Here is a 15280-nt window from a genome sequence, read left to right as displayed (position 1 = left end):
ATCAATGAGTTACAAGCATTTCTCTTCTTTTAAGATTTTATTTTTTGAGAGAGAGAGAACATGAGTGAGAGGCGGAGGCAGAGGGAGAAGCAGACTCCCCGCTGAACAGGGAGCCCGATGTGGAACTCGATCCCAGGACCCTGAGATCATGACCTGAGCTGAAGGCAGACGCTTAACTGATTGAGCCACCTAGGCGCCCCCCAAGCATTTCTTGAATTTCCTTTCAGAGTTATGTTTCTCATTAGTTTTCCTGATATAGTAGAAATTTGGGGGTATGTTTTGGTATCTAAAGTAGTAACATTAATGAAGGCATTGATTGCCTGGGTGTATCTATGGAGAAATAGTGAAGTGCAGCCTAGGCAAATGGCCCATCCTGGAGAGATGAAGGTGGAGGGTCAAGAAATAGCCTCTGTTTCCTGAAACTGCCAAGAGAGTTGTCCATAGTGAAGGAATTATGCTGATTACTTGCTCACTTTTTTAAACCTGGATAGATTCAGTACTTTTTTACACATTTTAAAAATTAAAATTATATCCACATCATGCCACTGCCTATAAGCAATGATATTACATTTTGCTTATACGTTTGAAACATGGCTTCCAGCTCTAGGATGATAGAGACAAGTCATACATCGGTCTGGGAGGAAACCACCAGTGATATTCGAAGCCAACCCTTCCACACAAAGTGCTGAGTCATTAAGGAATCATGCGTCCCACCTGTGAATGTGATAGTCACCCAGGAAACAACAGCCTGGCCTTTCATATCGGCCAGGTATTTCCTACAGTCAGAAAGTATGCTACCAATGCAACCTTCCTTTTTACATATAAGTAGAAATCTTAAGAATCTAGAACTGCTCACCAGGCTTCCTTTCTTATTTGCAAAGTCTGCCTTCAGGGGCTTCTGTTGTGCAACTCATATATTTTTTTTTAAAGAAAGAATTATGGTTACAAATTTCCCCAAGATTTTTCATTGCATTTCAAGAACTGACTTTAACATAAGTCTGAATAATAAAATACATAAATAGGAGAGATAACTCCTAAAGAAAGCTTAAAAAAAAAATAGAACAAAGGAGAAAGTAGGGCTTTAAGAGTTAAACTCTCTAGATAGATCACCTACCACCACGAACCACTAGCTGCCCAAATGATCTAGAGCAGAGCCAATTCACTCTACCTGTCTTTACTCATTTATTCACCCATCCTTTCATTTGTTCATTCCTCTATTTGACAAATATGATTTGAAGGCCACCATGTACTGTGGACTTGAAGGACAGTGCTAATAGGAGGTTGTCACTGCCCTTCAAGAATTCCCAACCAGTGGGGAAGACAGTATGCAAACAAAAAAATTGCTTAATTGTCATGACCTTGGTTGAGTAAAACAAATCTAGAAGTAGTTTGAGGAGAAACCAAAATTAAGAACCCTTTTGATAATTTGTAAGACTAGCATTTTGAACCACATAAACCACAATTAAACAGGAAGCACTTTAGATCAAATAGTTAAGGTCCAGTTTGAGTAGTTCGATAGCAGTACCCTGCCACCTGTTGAAACATAAGTATCTCCCTGGCCAAATCCAAACCTTCTTTAGAGAAATATATATACAGTAAATATGGAAAACCACTGATGTGTGATTCATGACCGCAAGTACTAAATGTTTCATTTGCAGTCTCACAAATGATTTTCCATAACATGAAGAAGAGTTTAATTTTGAATATTTTGTTTAAAATAAGATTTTTATTCATTCATTCATTCACTTTTACCCATAAAGGTGATGCATGTTTGTAGAAAATTAGGAGAATGCAGAAAAGTATAAAAAAGAACATGAAAATTTCTGCCAAGTTACTGAATAAAAAATCATGTATAGTTAAACTCCAAACAGAAAAGGCCAAAATAACCTGATTGTGTGTGCCCCTGAGTTCATGTGACTCACTCTCTGTGTTACCCTCAGCTTTGTCTGGCCCCGGCCTTGTGCGCATGGTGACAATTTGTGTTGGATCCATCATCACACATCTGGACAGGTTGGAGGAGGTCAGCAACGAATTGGGTTACATCGACGTGTTGACCCTCATGCGGCGCATCATGCTGGACACTTCTAACATTCTCTTCCTGGGGATCCCCTTGGACGGTACTTGAGAATTGACATTCTGCCCTTTATTGAACAAGGGGATGAAGGGGATAAGAGACTCAAGGAAAGATAATGCTGTTTTTGTACATTGCTCTTGTTCAAACATCTCCAAGTATTCTTATGATTTTTTTTCTAGTGTGTCTGCCTTGTTCATTTATAAGACAGAAGTTTCTGTAAGTAGGGGCCATCTCCTCTTTTGTATCTCTCCTCATTGCTCTGGGAAATATGATTCTACCCACAGTCAAAACTTGACAAATGTGATCAGTTCATTTGGCCATGAATACACCCTACTACCAATCAAACTGATAAATTTAACCAATTCCAACCATTCTTGTGGGCACACACACACACACACACACACACACAGAGATATACATACATACATATGTACATAAATATACATGTACCCTCCTCCCTCAAAGCTACTAAGCATGAAAACTTGGACTCTGTCTATACAATGATAATGGTGCTGGTGCTGGTGCTGCTGGAAATGATGAAAATAGCTACCATTAATTTAGAATCTACTATAAAAAAGTTGCTTTATGTATAGTTTGTCACTTAGCATTATAACAACTCTGGCAAAAACGTCCCACTCAAAAAGCTACTCCCGTCACTATACTACAGAAACAAATATTAAAACATATACATGCAACTCTATCACCATCAAAAAATAAACAATCAGTTGGGTTAATTCCATGCTGCTATTGTCCAGCTTAATGTAATTTTCCCTGAATTCTAGCATGTTCACTGACTCATGCATTCATTCAAAAAATATTTTTTTTAAAGATTTTGTTTAAAAATATTTGCTAATTGCCTATTTTATGCTAGGCACTGTTCTAGGTTCTGGGGATTGAGCAGTGAACAAGACAGATAAAGTCCTTGCCTTCAGGGAGGTCACATCCCAGTGGCAATATAAACAGCAAACAAGTAAATATCTCATAACACATCAGGCAATACTAAGTGCCCTGAAGAATAAACAAAGCAGGGCAAGGGGATAGGAAGTGAAGAAGGATGGGGAGTGGGTGGCTATCCCAGAGAGGGTTGTCAGGAAGGGCCGGCACAGGGAGGACACCTGAACATCAGCCTAAATGAAATGAGACCAGGAGCCACATCCGGGTTTGAGGGAAGGAACAGCACCTCATTTTAACACTGGCCCAAAGGAGCTGAGCTATAACACCTGTTGCCTCATTGGCCACATTTGGAAGAACAGACAAGCTATAAGCCCTCCTTTTCTCCTCTCTAGCTCTGCTTACCTCATGTCCCCGGCTCTTTACTTATTTCCTACAAGAGTCACAGAAACCTCATCTGACTGCCATTTGAAGGGGAGCCCCATTCAACTCTGAGTATTTTTAATCACACCCCTTGCCTCATCCCCTCCAGACAGAAACTCTAATCCCAGCTGGCCTGTCCTACATGCAGCTCTCCCAAAGGTCAGGCAAGTCTGTATTTTATTAGACCCTGCTTCATGGTCCCCGGCTGGCCTCTTAGGAAGGATGAAGTAAACAGAATTGTAAATCTCTCTGTTAACTTAGGGATGCAGGCTGTGATGCTAAGAACCTGCATAACCCATGCAGAGTACCTTGATTCCTCTTCTCCACACCCTGTCCTGGTTAAACTCTACATTTGCCTAAGGGAACCAGTGCAACAAGGAGAAAGAACATTGCTCTGAGGTCAGATAGGCTGGGCTCCAGACTGAGGGCCTCCCTGCCACACTGGCTGCGTGGTGTTAGGCAAGCTTCCCAAGCTTCCCTTTCTATGAACCGCAGTTTCTTCATTTGAAAAAGTGATGACACTATATCACTCCCCTAGCAAGACTGTAAGGATTAAATGAGGTCTCTTCTGTAATGCGTTTTGCATGGTGACTGGTATTTAGCAGTTGAAAAGAAATGTCTGTTCCCTTTTTGTAAAGTTTGAAAAAAGCAGGGGTTTTGTTTCCCTAAACATGCAATTTAAGGACGTTCATTAGGAGCTGACAATGCATGAGGCTCAGGACAAGACATTAGGGATACTAAGATGAATTCTATACTCTGGACCAAAATGTAACCAGAAAAGTGGCATGGCTTTTTGCCCTCGCAGGTGCCAGAATTGAGGCCAATAACAGCCATAATTCCTGGTGTCCCTCTTATTTCCCATCATCCAAAAAAACAGGAAGGAGTTGGACACTCAGTCCAAGAGGGGCATGTGAGATTCTAGGCTTTGTCTCTAACACAAACTTGAAAAGTGGCAAATCTCTGGTTAACTTGGCTGATTTAGATGTCAAGCAGAATAAATTAATGTTGATTTGTCTAGTGGCATTCATATGGCTGAAACACCCATTGAAGCCTAGGCTGGTAAGAGACTCTATACAGGGGATCTTCTCTTCTCAGAATACCCTTCTCGGGCTCACATTTTTGCTCAACTACTCTGCTTTTTTGTTTGTTTGTTTTTCCAGAAAGTGCCATCGTGGTTAAAATCCAGGGTTATTTTGATGCATGGCAAGCTCTCCTTCTCAAACCAGACATCTTCTTTAAGATTTCTTGGCTATACAAAAAGTATGAAAAGTCTGTGTAAGTAACACAAGTTTGGAAAACTTACCAGTGAGATTGGATTGACTTTGGGTTGTGTCTTTGCTATTGCTGGCCTCTTCAGCTAGCTTTCTGCTCTTCAGAACCCACAGGGGAGCTGTGGATTAAGTTGCTGATGAAACACTGTAAGCAATTTGGCTGCATGCGGTGGCCAGACCCAAGAGTAAGGGAAGCGTTGGGCCCAGGCAGCTTTTCAACAAGGGGGCCAAGTGGGTGGTCTGCGAGCCCCATGTCTGGAATTAGGACACTGCAGTGTAGTTTGAGTTGAAGAGAAGGGTTGGCTGAACCTATCATTATTATCTGTAAAAATTCTCTTTTCATATCTGGAAAATGGAAACACAAAATCATTTTATAGTCATATTGCTTCTGAATGAACTTAACATAATTCAACTTGTAGGAATTAACAGTAGTCTCAAAAGAATTTTTTCACAATGAATATAATGGACTTCAATAAAATGTGTGATTTCCTTTTTTTTTAGTCATAGATAATAGTCTTTGGGGAATCCTGAAACCGTCATTAATGACTTTGCTTTGGTTATAGACGAGTCTAGACAAAAATTGGACAAATGCCCAATGGCCTATAGACTAAAAAATAGGTTTCTAGAGTTTAAGTAGCCAGCCACTGAACACTGCCCCCTCTAACCCCTAGTGAAAAGCCTACAGGATTTAGAGACAGACAGACATGGTTTATATCCTGTCTCTACCGCTTAGTAACTAAATGGGTTTGGGAAGTTATTTAAAGTAAAATTTAACCTACCTTCCAGAATAGAGATATAGATTAATGAGATCCTATACACAGGGCAATTAAGACAGAGGATGGCACATGGAAGGCGCTAAAGATGTTAGTTTTCTCCTTCCCTCTGTTCGTATCTTCTCCCGGATGTCCCTGATGATCTTAAATTCTCCATCTCTAAAAGTTCCCAACTTGTGCAAAGACCCAACTTTATCCTGTTTGTGTATTTTGAAATTTAGTAACGTTAGTCTCCAGGAAGGAAGCCAACTTGATGTTGCTTTATATATTCTCATGTGGTTGGTGAGTATTAGGTAGGTGATTTGGACACCTGGGTCTTTATACATTTCATTTAGTTTCCACCAGACCTTATTGTGACTTGAATCAATGAGATGAAGGATTCATCTCTTCCCTATGTTCAAATTTGGAAGAGTCTCATTTTATAGTTCCTGGTCATTAGTATGGCTTTGGTTTTGGCCAGCAAGCCCACTGAAACTTATTGCATGAAACTGTATAATGGTTTCTCTTAGGTTTCTATAGAAATTAGCTCTGCAACTCTCCCTCTGTATATAATATTTGCCAATGGTCAGTACATTAATCTATATCTCCTATATCCTAGAGCAGTAAAGACTTCGAGAAATCTTTTAATCTCCTCTCCCATCCATGTCCATTGCAATAATGTCAATGTTTCGGGTTTTTTTAAAAATGAGGTATAATTGACATAAAACATTATATTACTTTCAGGTATACAAACAACATCATGACTCAGTATTTGTATATATTGTGAAATGATCACCATTATATCTAGTTACAAAACTTTTTTCTTGTGGTGAAAACTTTTAAGATCTATTCTCTTAGCAACTTTCAAATCTGCAATACAGTATTAACTATAGTCACCATGTTGTGCATCATGTCTCCATGATTTATTTATTTTATAACTAGAAGTTTGTACCTTTTGACTCCCTTCAGGCATTTTGCCCAGCCTTACCCCCACCCCCACCTCCGGCAGCCACCAATCTGTTCTCTGTATCTATGAGCTAGAGTTTTTTTTTGTTTTAAGATTCCACATATAAATGAGATCATATACTAGTTGTCTTTCTCTGTCATGCCAATACTTTTTAGAAATATACTGATGGAAAGGATTCTGGGACATCTACTCCCATCCCTATTTATTTGATTTTATACTTCTGCCTGTCTTGATTCCCAATATTGCAGCAATATTGTTTTCTACTTTTTATTCTGGCAAGTTTAAGGCTTTTTAGCCACAGAGTACCTTAAATAGGTGTTTGTGGCCTGGACTGATAACCTAGCCACCCTTGTTTGCGTGAAAAATACGCTCAGAGTTCCAAAACACAGACTCACAGATATATTCTTATAATACATGCTTGTAAGTCAGATTTCCTATTCCCTGAAGACTGTCATTGAACTCAATTCTCCCAGTTTTTAAGGGCATATAAATTCAGATGCATACATTAACCTGAATAAGGAGGATCCCAATGGGCATTCACAGACCCCCAATTCTGGCCCAGGGAGGAAGTATATGTTCAGAAGTGGCTGTAGTTCCATCAAGGAATTCTCCATGAATTTATAGTCTTAGGGCATTTCAACAACTCCTAGACCATTTAGGGGCAATTGCTCAGGTAGGAATGCTACGAGCATTCACAGCCCACCAACTGAGTGAATATCCGTCCCTTCTATGTAAGGGTTTCAACAAATATTTGCTGAATAAATGAACTGGTAGATGAATGAATGAATGTGAATATATCCTTGGTGTATTCCTGGCGGTATGTATGTATCTATATTCACACCTACAGAGATACACAATAGATGGCACCTCATTTTGAGTGACACAATTACTATACTAGCCTGAAGAATACCTCTTCAAATGTTTAAACACCTTCCTTGAGGGACGCCTGGGTGGCTCAGTCAGTTAAACGTCTGCCTTCGGCTCAGGTCATGATCCCAGGGTCCTGGGATCGAGTCCTACCTCAGGCTCCTTGCTCAGTGGGGACCCTGCTTCTCCCTCTGACTGCCGTTCCCCCTGCTTGCTCTCTTTCCCCCCACCCCGAGAAATGAATGAATAAAATCTTTAAAAAAAAATAAACACCTTCCTTGAGATGCCCAAAAGAAACTTTAAAAAGTGGGAGGAATCTTAAAGAATCTTCCCTTACTTTTCTTACTGCACTGGAGTAAACATAGAGGCTATTCACGTCAACATCATCAACAGGGTGTACAGGTGACCATGTCAACAAAAATTTCAAAGAAAGATTTATTGTACATTTAATGTAATGCAGAATACCATTCCCTGAGATTAGGGGACAATACACTTACACATGGAGGCATACACTTTAAGACAAAGGCAAGAATAGCAGAATCTAGATCTTAAGATGAACTTCTTGTTCACTGAGTCTGAGCCCTTCCCTTTAAAAGAGATGTAAGAGATGTAAAGTAGGTTACATAGAAAGAGAACGATCCGAACTAGAACCTGACTCTCTCTTTCCAAGGTGCTCTTCCCTCTACTACACTGTCAAAATGCATATGCTATACATACTCATGCGGATAGTCAGTCAGTATATATCTACTTCATGTTTACTATGTGGCAGAAACTGCAAGGTACAAGAATAAATATCAAGAATAATACTTGATCCCTTGTGTTCACTTTCTAGAGTAGGAAATCTCAAACTCAATTGTTTCCAGAACTGGGCAAAGAGAAATGGGCTGGGTGGTTACAAGTCCACTGGAAATGAAGGTGCTGGGGGCAAATTGGAGAGTGCCTGCCTCCACTGAAGACCTTCACTGGCTTTTGGTTTTGTTTTTCAATTTAGACACTGTACTGGACACATCAAAAATCAGAAAACACAGCTACATTTACCATTTTGGTACCAGCTTTTAACCTTTAACTAGAGGTTACAGCCTTCATTTTGCTGCCAGTACCTAGAAACCTTAGCTAAATTTGGTTCCTTAACATGAAGTATAATGAATATGTAATTTAAGGATCTTTATGAAGAATTAAGTTTAAATTCAGTTATTCGTGAGTGCTAATGGCTTCAATTAAAGCAGATAATTTTATTTAAACAAATGGCAAGTGAATTCATTTTTCTAGATGTCTTAACTGACTACAGATAGATTATATTTTCACTTTTTTTTTTTAGCAAGGATTTGAAAGATGCCATGGAAATTCTGATAGAAGAAAAAAGACACAGAATTTCCACAGCAGAGAAACTGGAAGACTATATGGATTTTGCCACCGAGTTGATCTTTGCTGAGGTACTGACCTGGATTAACCATAATTCCCATACAATATATGTACTTGACTGTGTGTAGGTTATGTAAAGACCCCCTCTTGTAATTGCTTCATACTTCTGCTTTTAAGTATCTGCTCTAGTACTTCTATAATGATGACCCAAAGAGCCCACTCATTAGACATTCTGGCAAAACTAACCTTTAAGACTGAAACTACTGTGTCTGGACAATACAAAATATGAAAATGAGAGAGCCCAGAGACAGTAAATACGTAGATAATTGGTTAAATTTTTCCTCTTTCAGCTGAAGACTACTATGAAAAATGTCCATAGTCAATTACAGAGATTTAATATTTATGACTTCATTTCATTGATGTTTTTGATCCCGACTGTCCCTTTCCCTTCTTTTTGGAAGCTTTGATTCACTTTTCCAATTTTTCTCCCTTCTTCCAATTGTTCAGAAACGTGGTGACCTGACAAGAGAGAATGTGAACCAGTGCATACTGGAAATGCTGATTGCAGCACCAGACACCATGTCTGTCTCTGTGTTCTTTATGCTATTTCTCATTGCAAAGCACCCTAAGGTTGAAGAGGCAATAATGAAGGAGATCCAGACTGTTATTGGTAAGAACTGATCAAATAATAATAGAGCTTTAGATAACAATTCCTTCTGAACGTCAGCTTTTTATGTCCTAAGAATCTGATTTCAAACAAAATCTTTATTGTAATCCACCCAGAGAACAATAAAGGTAGTCATTTTGCCACACTTGTTATGCCAGATAGGTTGCAAAGTTAGTTCCATTCTTACTGTGGTTTTTTTTTTTCATTATAAAAACAATGCATGCTCATTGAAACAAAATTAAATAACACAGAGATGTATAAAGCAGAAAGTGACATTCCCTACCCCTTCCACTCTCCTCACCAGCCTCATTTGCATTCCCCAGGGGGAACCACTGTTAATACTTTGCTGTGTATTCTTCAAGGTCTTTCTTAATGTGCACGTAAATGTTCTGCCTACCTTACCGGGGCCAAATGCTTTTGTGGGTCCACCCAGGGAACTGGCTATCATCTCCAGCAGTGTTTCTGGGTTTCAAGCTGTCTGTCCACAAGTGAACTTCCAGTCAGTGGCAGAAGGACAAGGGGAGGATGACAGCAAAGGCAGGAGAGTGATCAGTTTCCCTCCCCCCAAATCCAGTGATGCCGGACCCTTCTTCCCCCTGCCCTCTCCTCCTCCACCAGGTCCCTGCTCAGCTCTTCCCAACACTACGTTTTCCCTGCTCTGCCTTTCCCTGAGCATCATTCCGCCCACTGCTCCTGACGCTGCCACCTCCTTCCATACAAACACTGTCACATTCGGAAGAAATCACAATTGCATTCTGGGGGGAAAAAACAGAGTTCCTTATTTGAAATGTCCTTCACATGGATAATCTTTTTTTTTTAAGAAAGAGAGAGGGCAAGAGAGAGCGCGTGCAGCTATCATGCACATGGGGTGGGTGGGGTTGTTGGGGAGGGGCAGAGGGAGAGGGAGAGAGACAGCGTGGAGCCTGAGGCAGGGCTTGATCTCACAGCCCTGAGATCACAACCTGAGTGGAAATCAAGGGTCAGAAGTTTAACTGACTGAGCCACCCAGGCGCCCCTACGTGGATAGTCTTTTTAGGAACACATTTCTGACATGTGAGGAGATATCAGTAATGACATAGACTTTTCTCTCTTGACCTTATACAAAATCCCTGTGAAATGACTTATTTGGTTGTAGAGTGGCACCATTTTTTTAAAGCCATCTGAGGGGCGCCTGGGTGGCTCAGTCATTAAGCATCTGCCTTTGGCTCAGGTCATGATCCCAGGGTCCTGGGATAGAGCTGCGCATTGGGCTCCCTGCTCCACGGGAAGCCTGCTTCTCCCTCTCCCACTCCCCCTGCTTGTGTTCCCTCTCTCTCTGTGTCTTTCCCTCAAATAAATAAATAAAATCTTAAAAAAAAAAAAATAAAGCCATTTGAGTGCTACTTGAAATAGTTGATAATAAGGGGAAATTTCACAGAAGAGTTAAATACGTGAGAGAAAGGGTCTACAGATGTGTTGCTGTAAATGGGAAATTGCCTGGGAAGATAGATAGCAGGAAGCCAGAATAACATCCAAGCCCCAAATTCCAGAATGGTTTCTCATGTGCCCCCGTCAGGTTATGGGTTGTGGGTTAGGTGCAGGGACACATCAGTGACTAAGCCAGAGCTATTCCTATACTTATGGGGCTCACAGGCTGGCAGGAGAAAGAGAACTTAACAAGCAAACCCAGTGGAGTGAAGAGTCATAGAATGAGGGAGTTCAGGCAACAGTGAGAAAATGCTCTTGAAACCATGAGCCTTTAATACAATTTCCTTGAGAGGTGAAAAGTGTTTGTGTCCCATGACGTCCCCCTGATACTTTAATAAACCTCTGCAAAGATGGAAAACAGCTGAACCATTTGTACGTGTGTTCGTGCTCCCTCTAGATACACACACACATTAATTACTTCCTAGGGAATGCCTCTGGTTACCTTCTCTGTCGTCTTCCCTTCTACCCCCTCACCCCAGATAAATGTACCCCCTTAGACCTTGAGTGTACAGAGGGCAGTATGCAAGGGGCAGGGCTGTTAGAGTTCTCTGACCAAATGAGATCCTCTCTGAATGGTGTAGTAGTATAGGAGACAGGGCTGCCTCAGGACCCCGGACTGATTTTGATTCTGCAAAAGTGGTAACCCATTCAAGGCTGCTCTGAAACTTTGCCAATTCTGGGAGTAATCCAAGCCTCTCTGACCAGTGTCAGGCCAACCTGAAACAGTGGGAGTATCTGTCAATCCCCAGGACACCCAGAGTTTAGCTGAGACACCTATTTTGCTGTGGTAGGGAGAGAGGTTCTTGCCACTCTACCGCAATAGGTTGTTCTTGATGAGATGGAAGGAGGGACTCTCAGTGATGCGTTCCAGGCAGATGACTGCACAGGCAACCAGAGAAGAAAATTTCGTTGAAAGGGATTTAATTCACCATTTCACTTTGACTAGAGAAGGAGTGAATGTCCCCTAGAATTTAGAGGAGGAGACAAATCTCAAAGACCTCAGAGGCCAGGCAGATAAATGTTTGAAGCAGACTGTGTAGGTCTACATATAACTGCAGGTGGATGTCCCTCTAAAGGGCTCTTCGGCCACTCAAGTTCAGCCCGTCATTGCCATATAGGGATGTGGGTCCAATATCACCAGGTTTTCTGACTTTTCTAGAGATCCAGGCTTTTCCATGAAATCTCCTAGGTTTTATAGTAATTGGCTTCAAATCTGAATTTTTACAAAACACGCTGTGAACTAAATGACATATTTGGCCCAGGTTACTGGTTTGCATTAGAATTCTAGGAAAAAAAAAATTTTTTTTCAGCCAGGAGCAGACTGTTCTATGGAAACTATGGGAGTTTTAATGCCCATCACGTATTGAAACTATCATTACCTCCTTGTCCTGTTTATCTGTTCCCGCAGGTGAAAGAGATGTAAGAATTGATGATATGCAAAAATTAAAAGTGGTGGAAAACTTTATCTACGAGAGCATGCGGTACCAGCCTGTTGTGAACTTGGTCATGCGCAAAGCCTTACAGGATGATGTCATCGATGGCTACCCAGTGAAAAAGGGGACTAACATTATCCTAAATATTGGAAGGATGCATAGACTAGAGTTTTTCCCCAAGCCCAATGAATTTACTCTTGAAAACTTTGCAAAGAATGTAAGAGCCCTTCCTTAAAACCAAATGCACCACTCTTAAAAATGTCAACTGTTAAACCCTCTCCGGTTCTGTGTTTGCACCATGTACATTTCATTCTATTTACTTCTTCCCCTCTATGGCCTCCCCAGAAGAACATGTTTCCTCTGGCTCAGAACATGACTACCATATTCATCCTCAAGCCAAGGATGCTGGGTCTCCAGCTCTGAGAATTATCCACATGGTGCCCACACAATGGGTCAAAATGTGAAAAGTCCAGGCCCTTAATTTGGCTACCATGAGGCAAATGTTGTTTAACCCAACCAACCTACTTTTCCATTTCAACTTGTCACTTTGTAATCACATAGACTCAGCTCTAGCACCATCTAAGCAAAGGAAAATCCAGTTGTGCTTCAGATGGAAATCAAACGAGACCAAAAGATTTAGTTTTCGCAGTCTGCCTTTGGTTCACCAAATGGCCCCATGAACACTAGTTCCCATTCTAAATAGAATTCAGTAATCAGAAGAGCTTCAGCTTTTTCTATCATTGAAATATACTGTAGATTCTGCTTCAATTATGTCAAATTTTAGGCAATGATGTTAATTAACCAAAATTTTCCAGATATTTCCCTCACTGTTCTATTTTTCCATTTGCATCTAATGTAGAAACATGATCTTAATTAATCCAGTTCCCTAATTCATTCCGTTTCTATGTGAGCAACCCGTGCTATATTGACAACTGGTCAACAAAAACTTATTGAACATCTACTATGTGCCAGGTACTATGTAAGCACAGGTGGTAACAAGACAGACAGATATGGTCCCCATTAATTTTTTGCAGAACTAAAAATATTTGGATGCTTGGTGCTAATAGGCCAGGAGTCAACATCTTTGCACAGAAACAATCTTTGCCTTGGTGACATGCAGAAGAGTAGTAAAGCTGTGGCCCATCCCACAGACCTAGTTGAGTATGATAACACTGGCTGTAATAAGATGATGTGTGTTGCTTTACCCCAGCAAATTTATGTGAAAAGCAAAAGTGGGGACTGTGCAAACTGGGCATATATCACAGGGGGTGAATCACATTGGATAAAGAAGTTACAGTCACTCATCTCAGTGAGGGACAGTATGGTTTGGACCTTGTCACAGCGTTCTGACCCATCAGTGGTTTCAGGGTGAATCAGAGACTGCATGACTCTGGCTAACTGTCTGATCGTTTTCATAGGTTCCTTACAGGTATTTTCAGCCTTTCGGTTTTGGGCCCCGCAGCTGTGCAGGAAAGTACATCGCCATGGTGATGATGAAAGTCGTCCTGGTTACACTACTGAGACGATTCCACGTGCAGACATTGCGAGGAGAGTGTGTTGAAAGTTTACGGAAAAAATATGGCTTGTCCTTACACCCAGAGGAGACTAGCAACCTGCTGGAAATGGTTTTTATCCCAAGAAATCCAGAAAAGTGCCTCGAACACTAAAGAAGGCTGATCAGTACCTACTCTGGAGCATTTCTCATTAGGAGTTCACATAGAAATCACCCGTTCACCATCATGGTGAACATTCGGTGGCCTCTGCCATTTTATAGGCACGCCTCATATGGACTGTCAGCAAGTCAGGAGATGTGGGTCATCTGTTCTTGTCCAAACCAGACTTCCAGAGAAAATAGAGTTTGCAGGGGAAATGGTCAATCCCACAAAACATGCTTTGGAAAAGATAGGCCACCAGCAAAACTTAGGTCCTCCTTCCCACAAAATCTCCACTGCCCTGCCCCAAGACCATTTTAATGTCTGGGGCAGAAGCACTCAAGTCTATTGGAAAGGTCAGCCTGATGCTTGGGTACTTAGGGCCAAACATACCTGCTAATGTGAATAAAAGTGTTTTGATTTAGTTTTCAGTGGTAGGCTCCCCAACATTCACATTCTTTGGAGAACTGCTTACAAATTCAACATTTGACTTTTCCTATGAATTATTCAATTAACTCTTGATTACCCACAGGTGACTTGCCTGTGGCAAAAGTTAAATAGGGGACTATCCTTTCCCAGTCTCTCAACTGGCCTCAGCCACTCACCTGCACTACAATAGATACAGATTCGGGTAACATAAAGTAACTTAGTAATAGCCTGAGTAAAATATTGTCAGGACCACACATCTGCTGTAGGAAAAAAAAAAAATCACACAATGCATTTCAAATTCAAATAAAAATTCTTTTCTTCATGTTCGCATCATTGCTTAGCTCCACTAGTGCTAACCAAGAGATAACTTTAAATAATGACATCTATTAACTCTTACAATGGCCCCAGTGGTTTGAGGGAGGACAACTCCTCTACATTTACATCTAATTCCACAACCCAGCGGGTTCAAACCCATTCCATCTTCTTTCTCAACAGTTTCCCCCCTCTTTCTTTCCGTGATCCCGAAGTCAACAGCAACAGATCAGTAGAGAACATGGTCAGGGTAGAGGCTCTGCAATCATCTTTTATCCTACCTCGGATTTAATAGTTACCTTAGAGATTTAACAGCTGTTGAGTTTATTGAATCATTATACATAGCCATGGATAAAATGCACACCTTGTAAATTAGTTCTTTAAAGAGAATCAAGTATGGGACGCCTGGGTGACCCAGTCAGTTAAGCGTCTCTCAGTTTCGGCTCAGGTCATGATCTCAGGGTCGTGAGATCGAGCCCCCTGTTGGGCTCCGTCGTGCTGGGTGTAGAGCCTGCTTAAGATTCTCTCTCTCCCTCTCCCTCTGTGCCCCCCGCCCCGCTCTCGTGTGCTCTCTCTCTAAAATAAACAAACAAATAAATAATAAAAAATTTAAAAAAAGAATCAAGTAGATGAGTTAATTTTCCAAACACCACTCCACTTGTGTTATATAGCCAATATGATTGTATCTACTGAATGCCATTTAGAAATTGAAA

The 15280-nt window shown here is 41.0% G+C and overlaps 1 protein-coding gene across 2 annotated transcripts in view; it reads left to right on the top strand.

Annotated features, from left to right (window-relative positions):
* The window catches only part of LOC110583928 (aromatase), a 32489-nt gene extending 18601 nt beyond the window's left edge, over positions 1-13888 (top strand). Inside the window, exons 4-9 of one of the 2 annotated variants that reach the window (XM_021693972.1) lie at positions 1941-2117; positions 4549-4663; positions 8564-8678; positions 9115-9277; positions 12150-12391; positions 13593-13888. In XM_021693972.1, the coding sequence (XP_021549647.1) occupies positions 1941-2117; positions 4549-4663; positions 8564-8678; positions 9115-9277; positions 12150-12391; positions 13593-13841 (1061 nt within the window). In that variant the 3' untranslated portion in view covers positions 13842-13888. The remainder of the gene's footprint in view (positions 1-1940; positions 2118-4548; positions 4664-8563; positions 8679-9114; positions 9278-12149; positions 12392-13592) is intronic. The other variant, XM_021693974.1, reaches the window with a different exon arrangement.
* Positions 13889-15280: the final 1392 nt, after the last annotated feature.

This window comes from Neomonachus schauinslandi, chromosome 9, assembly GCF_002201575.2.
Source record: "Neomonachus schauinslandi chromosome 9, ASM220157v2, whole genome shotgun sequence".
In the NCBI taxonomy this organism is placed as follows: domain Eukaryota; kingdom Metazoa; phylum Chordata; class Mammalia; order Carnivora; family Phocidae; genus Neomonachus; species Neomonachus schauinslandi.
The sequence above is the reverse complement of the archived record's forward strand: the minus strand, read 5'-3'. Positions and strand labels throughout refer to the sequence as shown.